The sequence below is a fragment of the Acanthopagrus latus genome, chromosome 1 (assembly GCF_904848185.1).
Source record: "Acanthopagrus latus isolate v.2019 chromosome 1, fAcaLat1.1, whole genome shotgun sequence".
Lineage (NCBI taxonomy): Eukaryota > Metazoa > Chordata > Actinopteri > Spariformes > Sparidae > Acanthopagrus > Acanthopagrus latus.
The window spans coordinates 2,590,749-2,614,629 of NC_051039.1; the positions used below are offsets into that span (position 1 = coordinate 2,590,749).

Consider the following 23,881-nt stretch of genomic DNA (forward strand, 5'->3'; position numbering starts at 1 on the left):
AGCTAAAATAAACACTAAGCACTGGGTGAAATACAGAAAACTTTAATGAAGTTTAACTGAACAGGATGAACGTCACCACTCTTACAAAGGTTTGATGCACTGAAGGCTTTTTGCTTTGGTTTATTTCCTGTGTTCACACTGCAGGGGACAGTAGAGAGACTGACAGACTTTACTAGTAAACTTTGTCGAACTAATGGTCAGCTTTCACTGTACTCGAAGCTAAAATACTGCAACATGCATATCTACAGTTATCACGTTAACATGCTAACATTTAGCATATACATATAGTGGAGTAAAGCTTCAGAGACGGGTTAGGTTCGTTCCAAATCGACATATATGGATCTTTTACATCCACCTGTCTTCTCTGGACAAGTTGTGCACATTGTTGTCCTGTTCAAACACAGTTGTTTAAACAGAGAAGGTGGCGTACGACACTACTTATCACTCCCCAGACAGTTTAAGCACCATTCACAGCTGGGCTCACTTAGCCTTAGCAACCCACCTGAAGACCGGTTAGGTCAACGACTCAAATGTGCCCCTAGGACACTCCCACACAGGGTTTAACGCCTGCAACCCCCACCCAGTTAGTTAGAAATGAAGAAGCCACTTGGAGTATGCCAACTGGTCGTATTTTACATCTGTACACCGACCATCCTCTGAAGTTCCTGCTAGTAAATGCACTAAAATGTGAATATGAAAGTAGAGTACCTGATGCAGAGAGCAAGAGGATAATAAATCCACTTGCTGCTGTTGTAAATCCCATAGCTGCTCCTCTCTCTCATCCCTCTTGTTTGTTGAATCACATCATCAAGCGCTGTAAATAATGTGTAGGGAAAATACTGTGCCTCTGTTTTCTTCCCCTTCAAAAAGGATGTGGTCTTGAAAAAAAACTTGTGAGATCATTGTGGTTGGCAGAGGTTGACAGCTGTTCAAACTTGGCACAGCCCGTCTTCTGTCAGACATTATTGGAAAACAAAACTTGAAGAATTCAACACCATCTATGTGCAGAGCAGCACCAGATACAAGAAGATATTCTCGTATATCTTCAAGTGTTACGTTCACCTTGAAACTGAACTCTTTGGCTAATCCTTGCTGGAACACAGCAGTTTGGGATATCACCAGTGATTGGTCCAGCAGGTGCACTTTGTAGATGTTCACTGACTGATTGTTTATAGGTGTGATATATTTGAGGGAGCCGTCAGTGTGGTGCCTTCGCTTGCTGCAACCTGTAGTACATGAGTGTGTAAGTAAAACTTACCTGCCACGATAAGATTCATGGTGGAAGTTAGTGGTGGGGAGTAATTCTTATTGATCCAGGTATAACAGCAGCTTGGTTAGCATGTAGCACTGTTCTGTACATCAAAGTGTTAGCATGTAGCTTTAAGAAATGCCTCAGAGCTGGTAGCGAGGCTGTGTTGGGAAGTCCTGGGAAATGCCTACTTTCACCAAAAATACAAGTTAATGTTATTATCTGATGTGACGTCACAGTAGTTAATCAATCATGACTGAAGTTTGTGTGCGTGCTTCAGGATATGAAAGACTGAAAACTGAGTGGAGGTTTTGAGGAAACATGGTTTCACTGATTTATTGTTTTGTGCAATACAGTATGTACAGTAAACATTTCAAATGTTTCATCTGTTTTTCAAAAATATGAAAATAACTCTTGACTTTAAAGCTACTCGACAGTGGTGGTAAAGAGAAAGTCTGTCATAGAACTGGGCTTTGGTAGTGTTTCCAATATTCTTCGACTCAACATAAATCCTTCTGACGACAGATGACGTACTTCCCGCAGAGCTGCGATTCTCCAAGCTGAAAACCAGAGGTCCATCGACATGTTTTAAGGATCCAAATGGAGCAAAGAGACTCCTGATGGTTCCTGTGAGGACCTCACTGTGATTGGTGGCAACACGTGAATTTATTCTTTCAGTGTCTTCCTGAGGTTTGGCACTTTGGCTGTCACGTACTCACCGTCTGTCTTTTCTCACACGCACATCGTCAGAGTTCTCAGGCATCTTCTCATCCTCTTCACCTCATTATCCGTCTCATTCCTGTTCTGTAAATCCTTCGTTAATGTGCCTCGGTGATTAGGAGCGTACACAATTAGGGCTGTCATGGTTTCTTGTCTCGGCCTTGTTGGTCTGGTATATGTTTGAAGCGGCACTTGTCGCCGTAGAAACAGCCTGAGGTCTGCCAGTAGAAGCACACGTCTCCATCGATAGGTACGCAGCGCCTGGAGAGCATCCTGCATCATACAGACAGAAAAAAGCACTTTAGAGTAAAAGGATAAAATAATGGAGTGAAAATAGTGCATAGAGACTGACACGGGAGGTGATTAAGTATTTAGTATTTTCTGTCTGTAAACACTGAAGATTTTCACTGTGATGAAAAGGATTATACTTTGATTAGAAGGTGATTTCAAAGTGCTGAGTTATGAATTTCAAAGTTGTCAGAAAACTGGGATGCCTGATAAAAAAGCTCTGGGATGTACTTTTAACTTCAGCCACTAACATAATAAGAAGTGACTGATTTTATTTAACTTAACTAAATGTCTAAAATGTTTCCTTATCCTGACTTTATCGGAGACTTAATTAGAGTTGGGAACGATTCGATATCAGTATCAGGTGCCAATACCTCTGTAATTCACTCATCAGACATCCTGCTGGCGTTACCACTCAACGTATAGATCCAGAGTCCATAGTCTGATGTTTTCGTAACACAATTTTAAGCCAAGAAAAAGTTATCCATTCGTCCCCATATTTTTTGTCCTGTGTTAAGACGTGCCGTGCTGGACCACAAACCTAATTACTAAACCCAAAAACAACTAACAAATGTGGTTAAAAAACAAAGCCCTCAGAAAGCCCATCACCGCACAGATACAGGTATCATGAGTCTGATGCTCTGTACCCTGCTACAGCTGAGCTCTGCTGTGTTCCTGCTGCAGCGGAGCTGAGGCTGCTGTTGGTCCTTTGTATGGAGGGCAGGGTCCTCTGGATCCATCGGTCTGGGTATCTCATCACCAGCTTGCTGCTCCCCAGCTCCACCCCCTGGACGGGAGGAACCAGCACAGTTCATCAAACTTCACACGAAGTGGCCAAAGAACAGGGTGACGGCTCGCTGCGGACTCGTTAACATACTCCGCTCACCTGCAGCTTCTCCAGGGCTCTGGCGGCCATGTTGGCATTCTTAAAGTTGACGAAGGCACAGAAACGTTCATGAAGCACTCTGATGCTCTCTATCTCCCCAAACCTGTAACCGCCGAAAACACAGAGCTTCTAACCTTCAGCAACACAGTGTGGCGCATCTACAGACAATTAATGTTATCATTATGATTACAGTTATACACAGACCCTTACACCACTGCTGATAGTGATACCACAATAAATACAATATCTATCTATCTATCTATCTATCTATCTATCTATCTATCTATCTATCTATCTATCTATCTATCTATCTATCTACCACTGCTGCTTTGACTGTTGCTGAAATTAAAACACACACACACACACTCATATGCAGAAAGTACAACTCTAGCAGCAGTCACGGTCGCAGTGCTCGTAGAAATAGAAATAGAAGTAACTGTAACTTCTGAGGCATTTACAGCTTTAACAGGCTTTAACAGTGGTGGAATTTAATCAAATACAGTCTAGTTAAGTACAATTTCAACATAACATAACCCCTTGAATCTGAATAACTCCATCTTTTTAAAGCTACAGCCACACACACACACACACTCAGTGTTTTTACATTTTGAAGAGATCCACAAGGTCTTTCTCTGTGACCTCCACTGTAATGTTCCCAACCCACAGAGAGCGACAACTCCTGGAGGATAAGAAATAAGAACAGAATGTGAGCAAAGAGAAAGAAAACAAACAAAGGATGTGAACAGGAAGAGACAAAGTAAAGATCACAGGAGAGAATAATAATGTGAGAGAGACTGATTATTAGTCCATCATAAGAACGTAGTGAATGTATGTTTTACATTTGTGAACATGAACATTATTATTATTTAATTTCATCATCATTCAGTAGACATGTGTATTTAGTTAAGATAGCAGATGTTGGATATATTTTTATAAGAAAAATTAGTTGTTTCAAAAGTATCTGTAGGTTATTATGTGAGATTCACGTCTCCAAAACGTTACTGGTGGTGTTGTGAGGATTGATTACAGCCATACAACCTACCCACTCTGGTCCTGCAGAGGTGTGTGCTTCAGTGCTGGAAGTAAGAGGAGACAGGAAGTAGATTTCACGTCATGTCAAAGAATTGATAATTCATCTTTGGACTTAAATCAGGATCAACAGCAGCTCTGATGTTGGAAGTTGACCTCAGAGCAGTGCTGCCCCCGTGTGGACAGATGTGGTACTGCAGCTGGCTCTTACTTTTGGCCTCAGCTGAGGTGACGACCGCCTGAACGGTGGTGAACTTGTCCAGCAGCATTTTACTCTGCTCTTCTTCAAAACCCAACTCCTGAAGTGCAAACAAAACGAACAACTCAGAAGGGTAAGTAGGCAGAAGTTATATAAGCATGACAATAAATGAGCTCCACCCAGCTGCTCCTCACCTTGAGCTGAAGGACGCGGCAGGTGAAGAGTTTGCTGGATGCTTCCTTACAGTTCTGATCCAAATTCAGTACCTGCTCAATGGCCTTCTCTGCCTCGCTGTACCGCTGGAAAACACACACAACAAACACAGCATTTGTTTTAGGTCCAACAATTAAATCACAGAATGAACATTTTTAACTTTTAAGGTTCATTTATGCTCTATGTTAACGAGGCCTTCCATCTGTACTATGTGTCTATTTAAAAGGAACCTTAAAAGGAGAGGTTATGTGAGTTGGTGAGAAGTCTTAAAGTCTGCTTGGTGTTACTTCGCCCGGACAGAGATTCAAACAGCGACGACTGACCAGCCAGGAGGACTGTGAGCTTGACAGTGGCTGACCTCTGAGCAGCGCGGTGGCGTCCTCTAGTGGTTGTTTAACATTCATACCGACATGAAGGATGCGTGGATGTGGTATGGAGGCAGAGATGGTTGTATATTATTGTGAAATGGACATATCTATCTTAGTGTGTAAAGGGAGAATAATTGAGCCTGAAGTCTGTCGTACAGCAGCTTCTGACCTTTAACCCCATCAGAGCACAGCCCTTACGGAAGTGTCCCTTCGGCCAATCAGGAGCCAGCTGAATTGATCTCTGGGCGTCTGTTAGGGCAGGGCAGTACTGCTCCAGACACCAATAACAGTAAGAGCGATTTCCATAAAACCTGAAGGACGATGGAGAGAGAGAGAGAGAGAGTCAGACAGACTGAGACTTAAAGCACCATGAGTGTGAAGGAAACCAGCCGATACTATCGGGAGAGGACAGGGTCAGAGTGTAGCTGCTGGGGTCAGAGTTCATAGTTCAGCTCACCTGTGGTCGTTGGGGTCACAGTAGATGGCTTGTGTGAACATGTCCACTGCTTGGCTGTACTGGCCTTGACCGAACATCTGGATGCCCTGCACTGGAGAACGTACAAGATATATTCCTCATAAAATCAGTTGAAACACTACCGTTATATACTTTCACAAGAAGCATAAAAGTGTTTTGTAAATGTAAAAACGTTGTCATCTTCATGTAAGAAAATCCTTTTCTTTAACTTTAACACTTTGTATTACAGCAATGTGAGTAGAAAATACCTTAAACTGTTTTTTTAAATCCAAGTTGAAGTTTTAAACTAATCTTTATCCCCTACACTTCATCTGGACTCTGACTTTTATCATGAAAAGTTTATCTAAACAACAACAAATAGATGATTCACCTGTGAGAGACTCCCCTCTCCTCCTCATTTCTTCTGTGTTCTCCACCTGCAATCACAGCAGACAGATGTGTTAATGTATTTAACACTGATTTAACTGGATGTCACCAGACATACAACTAAAATATTCTCCAGAATTACATTTCCACTGATTACAGATCGTCCTGTTGTGTTGTGTGTGTACCTGGCTGCCTCTGGCCTCATTCTCCTTGTTTTCTCTGGAGAACTGTGTCGTTCTGCTCTTCAGGGTTTTGAGTTTGATGTGGCTCGCAACTTTGGCTACAAATGCACTGCTGACGTCCCACTCTGGCTCCTGAAACACCAGGAAGTAACACAACACAGTCAAGACAACAGGCTGACAAAATACCATCACTGTTAAAACCACAGTTTGTAAAAAGAAAGAAACCTGCTCCAAACAAATACTGATTTAAATAGTATCAGTAAATCAATCAGTAAATCAACATGGGTCCATCTCGACTATCCAGGTGATTTTATCTCTGATGGACGGTGAATCCAAACGCAGAGGACTTCCATCTGAATTGTTTTCACTTGTGTGTGTTTGTCAGCAAGATTACACAAAAACTACTCGATGGAATTCCACAAAAATTGGACGGAGGACGTGTCCCGGCCCAGAATAGACCCCATTACCTTTTGGTACGGATCTGCATGAAGGGATAAAGATCTGGAATTTATCTTCTAGGCTCGATTGAGTGATATCATGGTTAACTTCTTTTATTTTCTGTAATTTAAATCAATCATGCTATCTGGGGCCGAGGTGAAGTCTGAACAAGTGAGTCTAGAGTCCTTTGCGGAAGATGAGAGACATCAGACCCAACAATACAGACGAGCTGAATCAAAGCAACCTGGGCTTCCATCGCACCTCAGCAGTGCCACAGGCTGATCGCCTCCACGCCACTCTGATGCAGTGCTTTGTGCAAAACGAGCAATGTGGTTTCTGCAGTTCACTTCCTTTTTTGAATCACGTTTGTTTATGTGTGTAAAGCATTAAAACAAATATGATCTCTGAGAGGTCAGACTGGAGGAAGCAGCTCAATGTCTTGTTCACTGCACTTATGTCTTTGACGAGTCTGATATTATGATTTTTGCGCTCGTGTTTGTTAAAAAAACAACAGATCTTTACTTATTAAACCACCCTGCTATTATCTTAAGTCAAATCCAATTGCATTAAACATTTCAGGCAACAAGGACCGAGATTAAGTGAAAGACGTGGCATGTGGTTTTCTTGTCATACTGCTGAGTAAGTGCGTTCATACCGAACATGTTTGCAGTCTTAACTTCTCCAGTTTGGTTAGTTTTAGCGGGAGAGCCAATTAGACGCAGCTGCTGCAAAGTAACCGCACCAAGGTACCTTAAAATAGAGGTCTTGGTCCTCTTTCCTTGGTCCAAGGAAAGTGTGGTGTGCTTCATTCAGCTTCATTCTTAACTGGTATGAACACAAGAGATAGTAAATTATGGCAAAGTAGAACACACAAGTCTTTTATTGCTGGGTTGAAGTTATATATTGGAATTTTTAACCTCATAAACTTGTTGACAGTAACAGACTACACACAAAGATTTTGGTAAACTTTTCTATTCTAGACTAGACGATGGAAAACTCTAAACCCGACAGCAAAGAGCACTGCAGAACTGGTCTTTAAAAAAATGTGGCTCAGTTGTCCTCCTGCAGTGCACACGGACATGACATGTTCCAGCCATGGACCACGAGTTTTCAAAAATGAGTTTCATGAGGGATTCGATGCTTCACTCATGAGCGCTTAAAAAAAGGATTTGTTCAGGAAGACTTGTTCAGGGCTGTTAAAGTAACAGGTCGCTCTGTTGTGTTATTATTTCTATTCTAATGGAATGAATGATATTCCGAGTATTGCAACATGGCTTCAACCCACCTCCTCGGAGGTCCTGTGGGGCAAATGGTGGCTGCTCTTGTGGTCCATCACAAGGGCAGGCACTGATTCGGGGTGGCATCTGTTTCTGGGACGGACAGCGGTCCATTCCTCTTCCTCTTTCAGTTCCTCCTCGCTGTCACTCTCTGACACTGCTCTGGCCACTTCCTCTTCCTGTTGGGAGTTTTAAAGTGTTAAGATTACCTCATATATTCCTGATCAGGTTTTACAGAGGAATTATGAAACATAAGAATCACTGCGTTTTCAAAGGGAAACATTGAGCAGCAGGAATTGAGCAGATCAGTGAGTGATACTCAACTGTTATTTAGATTTGTCACATATCCTAAGAGTCTAAACGCCTGTTGGATGAGTAAGACTGTTTGGATGAAGTCATGACTTATTGGATTGGTGTCAGATTTGGGTCCCCTGTAGAATCACATATCCTAGAACAGACCTTGATCATCAGGAACCTGATTTTACTTATTCTACTGTAAAAGCCAGTAAACTGAAACATAAACTGACATCACATTTTATTTTAGTCAAAGTTAAATAACCCTGATCCATCATTTATGACACATGCACTTCCAGGTTTATGTGCGCATATACACATAAATGCATGAATACATATGGAAATGAAGATGATGGTATGAATATATTGCAGCATGCAAACTAAAGGGCAATTACAGCAGGTTACATTTAGGCCCTAATGACCTCACCTGCTCTGAAGCGTCCTCCATCCTCTCCTCTCGCTCCAGTTTCTTCCGTTCTTTCTGCCTCTAAAAGGAAAGCATGGACATGGTGGCTGTGGGATGAAACACGCACATGTGTAGACGCAGGCGTGGAAGCACATGTGCTGCCACGTGTGTCATAAAGGGCGAGGAACAGCGACGAGGAGGGCGTGGCAAGACTTATGAAAACATTAACATCTATTTAATGAAAAAAAGTGGAGGAGAGACAGGACAGACGTAAACACAGGTGTGGTGACAGGTGTGGTGACAGGTGTGGTGACAGGTGTGGTGACAGGTGTGGTGACAGGTGTGAACAGAAGGCACATTCAGTTTGGTTAGTGAGGAATAATAAACAAAGATGTGAGCTGGAACATGAACAACATATATTTGTTCTTACATGTCCAGAGCAGTTCACACATGGTGGCATGTGGAGGATGTTAAAGTAGACAACATTAACTTTTAGGATAGTGATCGTCATTCTATAAAACTGTTGCACACATCACAGTTTGTTCTGTCAGATGCTTCAACTGGTGTTTTAGACATTCCTCAAAAATATGAAAGACACAAATAACTATCTACATTCTTCCTTCAGTATCACTGAGACGACACGTTTCTTGCACGTTGAACAGTCAGCAAAAATGTTAAATGATGACGTCCTTTCATCAAGTTTTTAATTGTTATTCTTTGTCACTAAAATGTCGTTCTTCTTACTCACTTTCCTTTTAGCTCTCCTCCTCTCTGCCCTCCTTCTGGTTTTCTCCTCATCGTCCAAACTGTCCTCACTGTTCAGCATCACCTGCTCAAGACAGACAGTCACATGTTCAGGACTCAGGTAACTTGACAGGTGAACATTGTTTTAACAAGAGCTTGGAGTTACTTCTTAGAGGTCTAAATTGTAAGAAATGTCCAGAAAGTGGAGATTAAAGACTTCAGAAAATATATAGAGGTGAGCATAACCGCTAGCTGCAGCTCATTATACTCTAGCTGCTGTTGGCTCATCAGCTCAGTTTTCTTTAATCGATAGTCGGCTGCCTTAACAATTGATTAATCATTAATAATATATGAAATATGCTGAACATTTTTCCTTTAGAAAACTGAAAACTTACATGATCTATGTTTGATGTATAATCAGTGTCTACATTAGGAGTTAAAAGAACAGAAATAGTAAATATAAAGTTACTTGAGTGATGAAATAACACAAAATAATGACTTCATTTTAATTCACAGAGCTTCTGTCTGTCACTGTTCAACAACCAGCAACAAAATCCAGCCAATACTGAGGCGACTCAACGGCTAAAATGTGACATCAGTTTGTGTCAAATGTCTTTCTGTATTTAAATGACATATTACTTGTATCTTAATTTAATACATTTACTCAAACCAGTATTTTGTTTTTTATTTGGATATATTTGAATAACAAGTATCTGTAATCTATTTTCTATCTATTTTATTTTTGCCCGTCTCCGATTGTCGATTTAAAACAGTTTTATTCGCTTTAATGACCCTGGATCATGACTCTGGATCATGACCCTGGATCATGACTCTGGATCATGACTCTGGATCATGACTCTGGATCATGACCCTGGATCATGACCCTGGATCATGACCCTGGATCATGACTCTGGATCACGACTCTGGATCACGACTCTGGATCACGACTCTGGATCACGACCCTGGATCACGACCCTGGATCACGACCCTGGATCATGACCCTGGATCACGACCCTGGATCACGACTCTGGATCACGACTCTGGATCACGACTCTGGATCACGACTCTGGATCACGACCCTGGATCATGACTCTGGATCATGACCCTGGATCATGACTCTGGATCATGACTCTGGATCAGTTTCAAGAGACATCAGAAGTATCAAAGTTCATGTTTGTGGATGAGAAAACATGGACCTTTGTTTTAAAGGCATGCTACAAATACAATCAGTGCAAACTTCTTGCTAACAATCCATTGTTGTATTTCGATAGTTGTAGCTGACAAACTGATCCACACTTAATATAGTATAGTAGTAAGATTACAGTAAGATTTCAGTCTACCTGTGAGGAGCCTTGGTCTTTTCTTCTGTCCATCAGAGCAGAAGCTCCATCCTGAACCTCCATCTCGTCCTCACCTGCTCCATCTACAAACACACACACAGTAAATATGTCTTCATACTGAAGGTTTGACAAGGAGGAATAGACACCTGCTCTGTCACTGTCACGTTTTCACCATGATTCTGTTTGTCTAGAGAGAGAGAGAGAGAGAGAGAGTGTGTGTGTGTGTGTGTGTGTGTGTGTGTGCTGATTTCCAATGCCCGACTGACACATTTCCCATGCAAAACTGCACAGGTGACCGTGTGGCAGCTTGTGATTGGATGAAAAAAACAGAGGAGTGAATCAGTGTGAAAACATTCAGCTTCATGAGCGGCAGCGCAGCTCAGACAGCAAAGTGGATATTTGATCCAAATGTGCAGCCTACCAGAATAGAGTCAGATGAAGGCTGTTATACAAATATTGTCCAGAGATGAGGTCTGTTTGAACGGGAAGAAGTCTGTCAGGCAGTAAAATAACAGGTACAGGTACACAGGCTGCACAGCACTGTGATGAAAGCAAACATGTAAATGTGATGTTTTAATGCTGCAGCATGGACGGCTGATGGTGTTTCTGTGCAATGAGGCATTAAACATCAAATATTTACAGTGGCCTTCAGGTAAAAAAGAACTGTTCTAAAACCTTAAAAGAACAATAAATGTCCAAATTTATAGTTTATGTTTTGTTACTTTAAACTAATAACATGCAAAAAAGAAATGTGTTTTTTATCCACTCTTTTCTGCTGGTGGTCTCACTGATCTGCTTCATTTATCATGTGTAACATTATTCAGTCACGTAGGTTCACGTTCCTGACATCATCAATGTGCTGCTGGTGTGCTTCTTCAGAAATACGTTAACTTTTCTAAGTTGTGGTATTAACAATTAAACAAAATTGTCTGTAAAACTGAACAGAAACACTGACTGCATGTCTGCAAGTCATTAATACTTTATCATTACACTCTTGTGCCGGCCAGACTTTTTCCATCTGTCTGACGTGTAAACCTTACAATTTTTTCTCAACTTTATTAATTTTTACTTTTGAAAAAGAAAGATTACATACGCAAAAGTATTGGGGGATATTGTGTATATATTGTCCCTCTGCTGAAACAGTCTGTGCTATAATCTTTTGATTTTTGTTTGTTCTGTTGGGAATATTTTACCTGATTCCTTTTATGTCAAACAAAAATAAAATAAAGCTAAAATTAGAAAAATGTGCCTTTTGCAACCCACAAGACTTTAAATCCACAAAACACATTTGTTTTTATCTATTCAAAAATATTTCAGACCCAGCTGAGACTTCTGCAGTTATAAGGACTGCATGTTAATATGGCTCCAGGCATGTGGGTGTGTTTGAAAGAGGGAAATCCTGCTCCCTGCTACTCATGCCGCACCGATAGGTCACCATGCCAGAAATATCTAAGGAGCTCTAGACAGAAATAGTCCCCATCAGGTATCCAGAAGCATTCTAGAAAACTTCTGCAGAGAAACCTCTAACTCACTTGCTTATAATCCAAATTACCCAAGTGATCCTTCTAAGACAAATTCCATATTCACAATGTGAGCTGACACATTTATCAACTGGCTATCAGACCTGGGATTGGTAGTAAACTGTCCCTCAGCTGACGAACACTGACTTTGCTGAAGCAGATCAGTTTACCGTCCGCTCACACCAGTGGCAACGGCTGGTAGTCTTTTATTTCAAGTGATTGCTAAGGGATCCATCTGTTTTCCAAGCAGTAGTGACATGCCACCATCTATTTACAGAGCTACTAGTAAACATGAAAGAATCCCACTACAGAAATCCTGAGGATGTTACAGATAATTAGGAAACAATATGTATCCATCTGATGCATCCAAACAACTATAGAAAGTCACTTCTTTTGCTTGGCTGAGATAGAAAAGGTGGGAGTATCAAGAAAATCAATTTGCAAAGGAATAATGGATGTGTATATGAAGCATGTGACTGAAACGACCACTGAGGCTTAAAAATAGCTGCAGACGAAAAACGAAATAAGACACCTTAACATGAAAATCATCAAAATCACCCTGCAGCACCTCTACTCACCCTCAGTCTGAACACTGTTTTAGTGCCTCTCTCTTTAACGACCAACTCCCAAAAAAGCCTGGTGTGCTCTGATTGGTCAGCTCTCTCAGGCGTGAGTAGGCACCGCCCACAGTGTATCCACGGCGGTGCCTGTATGGTCCTGACAGGTTGTTTAACGGCACAGTTTCTGATTAAGGGCACAGTTTTTAGTATTTACATAGCACCTACATCTGCTTTATAATCAAAACACACCTGGAAATCTCACATTTTGTTTCTACATGTGACATTAAAACATCCAATATGTGATTGATTCTTATAACAGTGAAAGCTGTTAAATATCCTTATCAATCTCCTGCAAGAACTCCACATAAAGAGCTGTTTGTACATTGTACAGTACACATGCAGCCTAACCAAAGTGTAAAAAAAACAGGCTGCATTGCTTTTATGAAACAAACCTGCTGATGAAACAGGTTGCATGTTCTGGATAAACGACAGATAAAAAGAACTGTCTCAAGCCAACATTCCCTCAAACACACACACAACGTTGACAGATGAAACCGCGAAAGGGGAAAACTTTCGGTCCAGGAATAGGCCGTCCGTTCAGAAACTTTTGGAATGAGTGGAAACTGAATCTGTTTGGCATTAAGAGCCACAACACCACCTGACTCGCAGCGAGAAGACCAAAGGGGCAGATGGAGAGGAGGAATAACCGGAGAGGAGAGGAGGGAGGACGTTTGTGAGAGAATAACATGCCTGTTTTGGGTAACAATCCGCTTTTAGCCCAGGCCAAATTATAGGTTTGTAACTGAAACGCGTTCCCCTTCTCCACAACATTAAACCACTCACATGACAGATTACAGAATACATCACCAGCTATTCTACACTATTTACTCAAAGCAAAGACGCCTTTAACGCAGCAGCAGGACACAGTTTCACGGACAGTGAAAGCACAGATTGACCAGCAGCAGCCGGCCTCTCTGACAGATGGGGCAGTAAATGTGCGGCACATTAGTCTGTAACTGGCCAAGACAAACTCTGGCAGCTTTTACACCTGAAGAGAAGATAAGCTTGTCTCATCATGACAGGTGCATGAGGGGGAGTGAGGGGGTGTCAAACAAGGTCATATCAGGTGAACTAAAAACACCTGTGTGAGTCTAACATTTGGATAATGAACAACAAAATGTTTTAAGCTATTATGAGTTATAATGTTCTAATGTTTTTGGGCTTATCAATAGATTATTATTACCAGCCACAACAAATTGTGAGTCTGTGAGTGTGTAGACACCTGCTGTAGGGGAAACTAACACAGAAGCAGTTTTGAGTGTTTTGGCAGATGTTTAGTCTGTGTGTGTCTGTAGAAACATTTTGTCTGCACAAACACAACCTTGAAAGATACAGTCACAACAGTTCACAGGTTTGTAGCTGCGATCAAGGTGAATATTGAGTTCACATTATATAAGTAACTAATATCTTGTCCTGTGTGGTTTGTAGCTGCTACTCAGGAAACTGACGATTTGCTGTCAGTGCTATCAACTATAAAGTTGATCCACTTGTATGACTGCAGTAACATCACTACGAGGTTGGACTTTTACCACAGCAGTTTGCTACATACAGTGCAGCAGTTTTCATTATGCAAATATTCAGATGCGTACAGATTCATGCCATAACTCACATGTCTGCAGGTGTTTTTCTCTGGAGACAAGAGCAGATTTCTCTGCATCTAGTCTTTTACACTATCTGCATTTGTTTACAGAGAACCAGCCGTGCTCATTCAACTTTCCTGAATGAATAATCGTTTGCTTGGCTGTTGCTTCCCAACATAGTGTATCCCGACTAAACAATACTCCTGAAGTACTTCTGATCACAATTACCATCACATATTGTTTTGATCTGAACAGAGACCAGCCCACAGCCATCAACAGAATACACCAGGGGAAAAATAAGAATCGCTACATATTAAATCTGCCGTGACGATTTTGACTGAACAGCCATCAGATGATGACTTCTCTACGACTGACTGAAAGACACTTCTCTGACGGACACACATTTTTACACGATTCACTGAAGTCTTACTGTTTCCATCCAGCTTTGCTTCACAGTATTTACTCTGCAGATTTAGCACCATGGAAACTTTCACATCAACTATGAGAGACAACAATTTGTATTTGCCACGTTACCACGAGCCCACATGAGTTTGCATGCAAGATCATGCACACTCAGCAAAACGTCAACAGCGCTGTCATGGACTGCAGGTTTTAAATAAAGCCACTTGATTGTATCTGATGGTCCAGTAAAAAAAGGCTTCATGTCTGCACAAATGTTCAGGGAGGAGGGCGACGAGTCAAGAATGAGGTCTGTGTATCAAACCATGTGTTGCTGTTTGATATGAGAGCCACATGTGGTTCTCAGGGCTGCTGGACAGGGTGGCCTTGACGGTTCCCTCCCTTGTTTTAAACACACACACCCATATCAACACACACAAACACAAATACACACACACACACACACACACACACACACACACACACCTCTCTATAAACAACAGTGTTTTCATTTTTTTTTTATCTCTATGTTTCTGTGCAGAGCAGAATAACAGAACAAGTTCTGGGAAAAGAGAGAATGCAGGACTGGAGCTCTACTTTTAGCAGATTATTCGACGTGCATCATGGGAGTGAAAGCCTTCCTTTGTTTACACGCTCTACTCGGGCACAGTCACGCATACTCAGAATCACGGTCCTGTTCACTTCCATTCTGTGTGAGCGAAGGGGCAAATAAAAACATTTGCATCCTGTGGTGAGGCAAAGTCATATCTTGGCTGCACATAGAGTTTAATATTGGTGAAGTCAGCCTAATCCAACAGCAAATATGTGGACTGCTAAAAAGAACTACAAACCATGAACCTCACATCCTGCACTGACCTGCAATCGTTTATGTGTGACCACGACCTAGAGCGGAGGTTGGCAGGGGTTGTATCCAGAAGAACTGCTCCACAGATCCATATTAGCAAATCATTGTTTAATAAAGATCTGGCTGCTAGAGATAATGTGTTTAACAAAGCTAAACAAGTGTGTTTAACACATTCTATGATATTAACAAACTGTGGTATGACAGAATTCATATCAGATTGGATACATTTATTTGTTTATTTGTATCTCATTACTACGATTAAAATCAGGAACTTCTGTGCATGCAGTCGAGAAGAGCCTGCTTCAGGGTCACCGTACGAGGAGACATTAGAGGGACACACTGAGGGAAGGTGGACTAACCTATTGACCCTTTCCGTCTGAGGAATCCTCTCTCATGTCTGCACTGATGCCAGAATGACTTGCTCGGCGTCTGATTTGAATGGCAGTGATTGGAGATGAGGCAATGCAGCAAAGTGTGACCTACTAACATCTCATCTAGTTCCTTAATCTCTGATCTCAGTTGGCTCCCTGAGAGGTGACAGGAGGTGAAAGTGATGAGATTTGCTTTTGGTGACCTTGCTGGCCTTATCGGTCCCGTCAGCCCAGCAGCAGAGAGCTGCTCCCTTTTTGCCGTCTTTGTTATCAGCAGGGTTGGTGTTACAGAATGCGCTTGGTTGGGAAGGAGGCAGATGGTGTGATGTCGTGACCACAGGGTGAACCTCATGCCAATGATAACCAACACTTCAATTTATCAGTGAACCCCACAAGGGCCGCTGCATGTCAGGGTGCATATCTATATCGACTGATTATATTGTGATGTTTTTTCTTAGTATAAAGCTATTAATAAGTCCCCACACTTCCTCTGGTTATTTCACAATCCTTTCTTACAAGATTTCCAGGAACGTGAAGACATCTTCTGCACTGCTGGAAGGGTTTTTAATGTGAGGAACTGATGCAAGAAATGCTGACGTTGCTTTAATAGCAAACAGTAACTGGAGCATTTCAGCAAACAGAGAAATCAGAAATAAATGTTTGTCTCTGATAATATCTGTGGCTGCACAGATTAACACTATCACTTCTCTACAGATTTAAATCAAAAAGATCACATAATGTATCTGTTGTGGCTTGGCGCTCTAAATTTTAAAATCACTTTTGTTCTTTGAAGATTCATTTAAAAATCTCAGTAGAGGGTTTTTTTGTTTTACTTATTGTGGACAATGCTTACTGCATTATGACAATATTGGAATTTTAATTTCATCAAGTGCTTTAGTTAATCAGATTTTTGATATGATGGATTAGCCAGAAAAAACATTTATTTGCATCTGTTCATTTTAATCATTAATAATTTCTCACATAATTCATATCAATATTAGATTATTATTTAGTTCAATTACATGATAATATTACTGACTAGACTTTAAACAACCTGGAAAGAAAACATTTCAAGATATGTTTCAATATTTCAGGAATGTGAAGGTGAGTAACGGGCTGCTTGTTATCACGAGAAAAGACAATAAAATCTAAGTAAAATAAGATTTTCAAAAATATATATATATATATATATATATATATATATATATATATATATATATCAAATCACGCCTGCCTTGTTATATTAGTTTCATTTACACACAATCCTGCAACAGGATTGGCGTCCGGAGGGGAGCGGTTTCCTCTCGGTCTCTCTCATTAGCTGAATAGTTCAAAGGGAAAAGGAAACTCGAGGCTAATGAGTGTCTGTGGCGAACGCTAAATCATCTTCCCTCCTTTGACCAATTCAACAAACCAATCACACATGCAGGCACACACACGCACACGCACACACACACGCGCGCACACACACACACACACACACACACACACACACACACACACACACACACACACACACACACACACAGGCACACCCAAACACTGAAACCTAATGTACCAAATTAAACACACACACTGGTATGTCCAAACTAAAAACCTCTCTGACTCATCAGGAAATGCTCACGCTCTGCTGAAACAAAACAAAGGACCTAAAATCCTTCCCTGAGCTCACCTGATGTCTCTTGAACATCCAGTGACTTTACACCATGTGAAATGAATGGGATGCTTCTGATTCACTCGAGCGTCTTTCAAAGACATATTGAAAGCTTTTGTCTGGGTTTTTCAACTCACATTCTTCATAAAATTAATCTCACTTGAAGCTAATTTTAAAAAATTGCAGCCGATTGTGTTTGTAACTGTGTTTTTGCTTCGTGAATGAAGGCCCTGGACTCCCTTCACTGATGAAGACCATGAGATGAAGGTGAAAGCTCTTAAAAATAATAATGTCTTGTCAAGTCAGTGATCATAGTGCAGCGCTGCATGAGGCAGAGCAACACAACTTTCACATCTCTCAATTTCTCTTAAGATTTTACAACTCCAGAGCTCATGTAGAGTGATGATGAAGACCAGGAAATGTGGTTGAGAGCTCTGCCGGAAGCCAGTCAGTAAGGATCAACCAATATGGTTTTTGAGGGCTGATGCTGATTCAGATATTTGGACCTGATATATAAACAAAATAAGACTCAAGCTGAGTGACACTGGAGTGAGATGGCAGTAGCGATAATGATGCGTTCATAGCGTTCATATATCTATATATTTCCTCAACACATTCCTACTGAATCCAAAACATTTTATTTGTCCCCGGGGGGCAATTAAAGGAGTGGACTATCCCCAGGATCCTGCTAACTACAAGGTGCTAGTTCTCTCCACCTAATGTTACACCCAACAAATGTTAGGTCAGTCAGCTGGAAAATACCAAACTGGTTGAAGATCGTACACTGGACCGGCAAAAATAGAAACCTACCCAACGCTAGTGATTCTAATAATTTCAATGTCAAGAATGAACTTCTATGCTCATCAATCACTGATTGCTAATGTTACTGTTTCAGGACAATTAACGAGTAAGAATGCTTGTCTGTAGTCACCATAAGAAATGTGAGATATGTGGAGATTAATTTATTCCTAAAAAGGTTTTGTCTTGTTAATATAAGCAAACGTGCACACATCTGAGAAGATCACAGGCAAACTGAGAAGCATGATTTATAATGAGACAGCCCAAGGACAAGAAGTATGATGAACACGAACGGAAACTCCCACTGATTGCAAATAAACCTAATTTATGTCCGGGTGGGAGACATAAATAACAGGAAGAGAAGATCGTGTTTAGGATGTAGGCGTTCGTCTAACCAGAAACTGAAGTGACTCCAGCTGCCAAAGCCACGCGGCAGGAACCAAAGGTCAAAATCAGACTGATCATTTTTACTGTTCTCCATAATTAATTAGTTGCTTCAGTCCAGTCTAATTCTACACGAGATGAAGCCTGAGTTGCTTTCAATCAGGGCTGACCATTTAACAGACGTAAAGCAGGTCGAACCAGCTTGTGTACATTCTTGAGGGGTTAGTGCACAACTCATTTGCCAGTCAAATAGTTTAGGCAGGGTTTATGTAACGATGCAGACTGAGTCCAGACATAATGAACACAGGCACAAGACAACTCTGATTAAATTCATTTTTTCTAAATACCAAAATACAAAGAAACAATTCCCACAGTGACAGCAGCCAGAAACTCAATTTGCTGCAAAATACTTTGTTCAGAATCACACAGACTTTTTATTTAGGTTTTGGAGTTTTAGTCTGTTAATTCAAAGTTAAAATTTTGATTTCACAGGACTGAAGCCAATCCTGGAAAGGCTCGACTTACAAAGCCAGTCCACTAAAGTGAGCAGATAACTCTCTCCTGTAGCCTTGGATCAAAATCTGCTTCTTTGCAGTAGTAATGCCCTTAGCGCTGCCCTCTACGGCTGGAGTAAGAGCCTATTATAGGTTAATGTCCGGTTATAGTTTGATGTTGCAGAGAGGACCATTTGGGTCAGGGTTAGGGCTGAACAACTGGGGAAATATGTTCAGTCCTTGGTTCAGATTGTAGTTTTTCTTGGTATGTAACAGCATCTGTTTAACATTTCTGTTAATGTGTGGAGTTTCAATGATAAACAACATAGTGACAGGTACCAGGCATTAATTTACTCCAGATGTACCTTTTTTTTAAAGAATTCCCATATAGTCTTCACGTGGATCAGTCCCTGAGAGACATGTTGTGTACCATCTCCAAGCGCTGACACAATTAAAGTAAACTGAGACCTGTCTAGGAAGATCAAATTTAAATGGATTGTTATTTTGCATATTTAGCCCCTCCAGCTCCACCCACCTCGTCACACACGTGCATCACACAGCATGAATTAGCTCTGGCATCAGCCATTTACCTCAGTGTTTACCCACACATTAATCTGTTTGTGACAGTCCACCACAATAACAACATTGGCCGCCACATATTGATTTTCTATTTTTGGAGATGTGCATCCCGTTCTCACTCACTCAAGACAGCGCACCTTTCAGTGAAAAGCATTGTGTCAAATACTCCAATACAGGCACCTGTATTGCCTGTAAAACAAACTAAAAAGAGGTGGAGAAGTATTTAAAAAAGATGACTTGACTAGAACTTGCAAAAACGACATTGGCCTCATCGTTGATCATTGGATGATATGAAAAAATGTATTGATATAATTACCCTGTCAAACATAATTGCGATTCATGATATTATCCGTATAATCAAAACATTCTTAAACCTTTAAAATTACAACTAAAATTTCACTAAAACATAAAAAACTGTTATGAAGCAAATGTTCTTATTGAATCACAGAGCAAACATTTAAAGAATCTAATAAGTAATCATAAATCATACCGTCTTTCTGCACAAATAAAAGACTGATAAACGGCGGTAAACTCATCTCCCTGAAGCTTTTTTGGAACCAGTAGTATCTACATCCAATTCAACTTGTCTTTGTGAGAGATACAATGTGCAGTTATGCCTTCAGCCACGGTGACTGGCGTAGGTAACTCAAAATTAAATCAGGAAACCAATAAAGGGCTGTATGTCTGTGAGCTAGTAAACTTTGTCAAGGCATTAATGTGAGGAGATTCACATTTATCCCACGTTTATCAAAGTTTACCATGATAAAGTTAATGCGTGACTTTTTAGAAATAATATCATTTATATTAATGACATTTTATTTTAAATAAAATCATCAATCACGGATATCGGCCTCACACAGATATACTGCTATCAACGAATGTGTTTATCTATCACATATATCAGTCAAATTATGTTAATTTTGACAATAAAGTTTATTGTTAAACTGTAAAGTATTGTGCCTCCATTACGCTTGTATCTTTGTGTGTGAGGCGAGTGTTTGATTCTGTGTATCTAGAATCAGATACATAGACATATCTGGATCAGGATTTACTTCCACGCTAATATCTGGTCAGCTCCATTGCACACATTTAACGATAAGGCTGGCTGAAGGGTGAAATACAGGGAAAACACACCTAAAGGGGAAAACAGACACAAATCTGTAAATCTCTTTCCCAAATAAGCTGCGAAACAGGACACCACCGAGTTATTAACAGAGCTGTGCAGATGTCTATTTCCCTGTTGAGTTGCATAGTCAAGAGTAATAGTTGATTAGCTGTCAGGAAACTCCTTATTGCTTGTTTCACTCTACCTCCATGGACTGTGCAAAACTTCCTGTAATATCTTATTTTCTGCAAATCACTGAGCTAGGTGCTAAAACTGCAGCTAACATAGATCTGGTGACATGAACTTCTATAGTCAAACAGCCTAAAGGTGAACAGAATAATGCATACATTCACAGCCACCCACGGGTTTGCTATAACACAGAAATATAGGTGCTACCAAATGTCCATCTTGTAAATATAATGCTAGTTCCATTAACACCCCCCAAAAACAACAAAATGAAGTCAAAGAAAAATTGCAAATCCAACATTTTTGATAAGTTGAATTAGTTAAGAAAAAGTCATGGCACAAAAAGACACTGGCATTCATTCATATTATAGCGAGTTAAGTTACCTGTAAGTAGGTAAATTAGCTAACCTAGCTATGTTACTGTATTTAAAGCTAGCTGTTAGCAAAATACCTATTTCTGTGCCCACAAATCAAATTATTAAAAGCTCAGTAGCCTGTATAAAGTTGCTAATAAGCGGTAATAATGTGGACGGTATTCTTTCAGCGTGGGTTGATTTTTGCTATCACAGTGACCGTGAAATGAAATTATAAACGAGCAGCTGTGGCACAAACCGAAATGACTGAAACCCCCCAGAAGTTGTCAGCGGCTGACTGGCACTTTTACTCACCGCCTCCCAAGCCCAGCAGCCGGCAGATATCTCTGGTGAACTTCATCAGGTTTCACCGTCCGGCATTATCGGCCCACACCTTCAGATACATGTAAACTAGTCACACCGCACAAGACGACAACTTTCCAGTCTTCATTTAGCGCTGACACCTCTCCGGTGAGGCTGCCGCTTCATGGGATATTCCGCCCGTTGGTCGTCCTCCGCCCTCCGGTTCGGTCTCAACGGCTGTGCGACCAACCGCCGCCACTGCGCACACGACTTCCGGTACCCACTTTCAACAATAAAACGATGACAGGCAGAATTTGATGACGACTTCCGGTCAATACCCATCAAAATAAAACCACAAAAGTATTGAAATGAGCCTCTACATCATAACTGGTCACTGTTTAACATCAGATTATTTAGGATTTAGATATTAAATACAGTGCAAAACTTAATTCCCAATTAACTCTTTTTTTTCCTCAAAATTTTAAACTATCTATCTAATTGTAAAAGATAAGAGATAAGATTACAAAATCCTTTATTAGTCTCTCAACGGGGAAATTTGTAATATTACAGCAGCTAATGGGGGCAGTAAAAATGGAGAGCATCAGTAAAAAATATTAGTTGTAAATTAGTAAAAATATATAGACAATAAAGGTAAAAAAAAGAAGAAGAAGAAAGTATTTACACCATTTCACATTGAGTTGCAGAAGTTGCACATTGGGATAGTGAGATTACACAGTTTGAAGTTGTGTTTCCTGTAATAACAAAAAATAAAATAATAAATCATCATCATCATCTTTATTGATTTAGCACCTTTCTTAACAAGGTTACAAGGTGTTTCTACAATAAAATAACATAATGTACAGATGAGTTCAAAGACAAATAAAACAGTGTAATTTGGTATAAAGTGGTATATATGAGAGGGAAAATATAGACTGCTGAGATGGTACACTTCAAGGTCATTAATATTTCCAGTTACTTTGAATTAATCAGTAAGTGCAAATGCAGGTGAACCACATGCAAAAATGATATATATGTCTACAGACAATCATACAATAAATAAAAAAAAGAAGGTAAGATGTTAACTTTCTCAGAATCAATCAGCAGTTTCCTTTTGAAGGAAATTCTTTAAGAAATCCTTTTCAGCTTTACTCAACAGTTTCATAACTTTCTCTCTTGTCTTGTTTCTGTTTTTTTTTCCATGAGGGAAAAATCAACCAGTCTCGCACAGAAAGGCGAAATATCCTGAGAACAACAGGCTGTAAGCCATCTGGTATTTCCTGACAGGGTTGACCTACTTAAAAGTGGAAAGCTACGGTCTCTGTGCTGGATGGAATGAATATTTGTGGGTACAGATAAAACCATCATGAATTGTAGGAAACTGCAGCAGGAATGCAGACAACACCTTTGTCCACTGGGTGGTAATACTGCACTGACTTTCACAGAGAAAAGGTTTAACTGAAAGGCCACGTTTGTGCTCGCTGTAAAAGTTAAAACCCACATCAGATTATTCTGTTCCATCATACTGTGATGGAGTGTTGCAGTTTAAAGTGTAGTGGCCCTGCTTTTTAGTTAGTTTGTTTTTTTCTCCAAAAACATCCACACAATTTTACATAGTTCACCCATTTAATAGCCTATCACACTGCGAATGGGTGGGGTATGCTCCAGTATGCAAAGTGTATTCTGTTCCTGCAGATCTTGTTCTTGTCAGGAAATAACAAGTGCAATGCAACAAAACTGCGAAGGAAAATGTGCTGTTTATTGAAAACATCTGGTTTAAATTTAGTTTTGGATGACCTTATGGGTACTGCTGGGTATCAACAATTTGAAATGTAATACTTGTTAAAATGTTAAGACTATAATGCCTCAAGTGGCCATGAAGCACTCCATGCAACTTCAAAAGCTGATACTTAATGGTAAGCAGTGCCAGTATATGTTTAACATAAATCATATCTCAAAAAGTCGTATTATCAGTAATTTCTGTTCAAGGCCATCCACTGCAGTTTGCCTAACAAATAAAATATCATTTATAAGGGTTGCATTTTGATTTCACATACATACTTACATATTAAGGCCTTATAACAATAAATGACTGTAGCCAGAGTATAATAAGTTAAGACATACAGTCAGGGGAGAAATAAATATATGTACATGTTTAAGAATTAAACAGAAAAGGAGGATGAAACTAATATTAGAATT

The 23,881-nt window shown here is 40.3% G+C and overlaps 1 protein-coding gene across 3 annotated transcripts; it reads right to left on the reverse strand.

Moving 5' to 3' along the window:
- Positions 1-1,552: 1,552 nt before the first annotated feature.
- On the reverse strand, positions 1,553-21,954 carry LOC119019087 (hsp70-Hsp90 organizing protein 3-like). Of its 3 annotated transcripts, none has more exons than XM_037097329.1 (17): positions 21,698-21,954; positions 10,475-10,557; positions 9,139-9,219; positions 8,412-8,471; positions 7,699-7,869; positions 7,164-7,238; positions 5,979-6,107; positions 5,798-5,843; positions 5,410-5,500; positions 5,122-5,263; positions 4,566-4,670; positions 4,384-4,471; positions 4,186-4,219; positions 3,748-3,822; positions 3,144-3,246; positions 2,905-3,044; positions 1,553-2,242 (listed from the first exon to the last, which is right to left on the reverse strand). In XM_037097329.1, the coding sequence occupies exons 1-17, from the start codon at positions 21,741-21,743 to the stop codon at positions 2,110-2,112; spliced, it is 1,602 nt and encodes a 533-aa protein (XP_036953224.1). In that variant the 5' UTR covers positions 21,744-21,954; the 3' UTR covers positions 1,553-2,109. The 3 variants fall into 3 exon arrangements, with proteins under 3 accessions (XP_036953224.1, XP_036953232.1, XP_036953242.1); XM_037097337.1 differs by lacking the exon at positions 21,698-21,954 and adding an exon at positions 19,525-19,565; XM_037097347.1 differs by lacking the exon at positions 7,164-7,238 and having other exon boundaries at positions 21,698-21,953.
- Between the last annotated feature and the right edge of the window lie 1,927 nt (positions 21,955-23,881).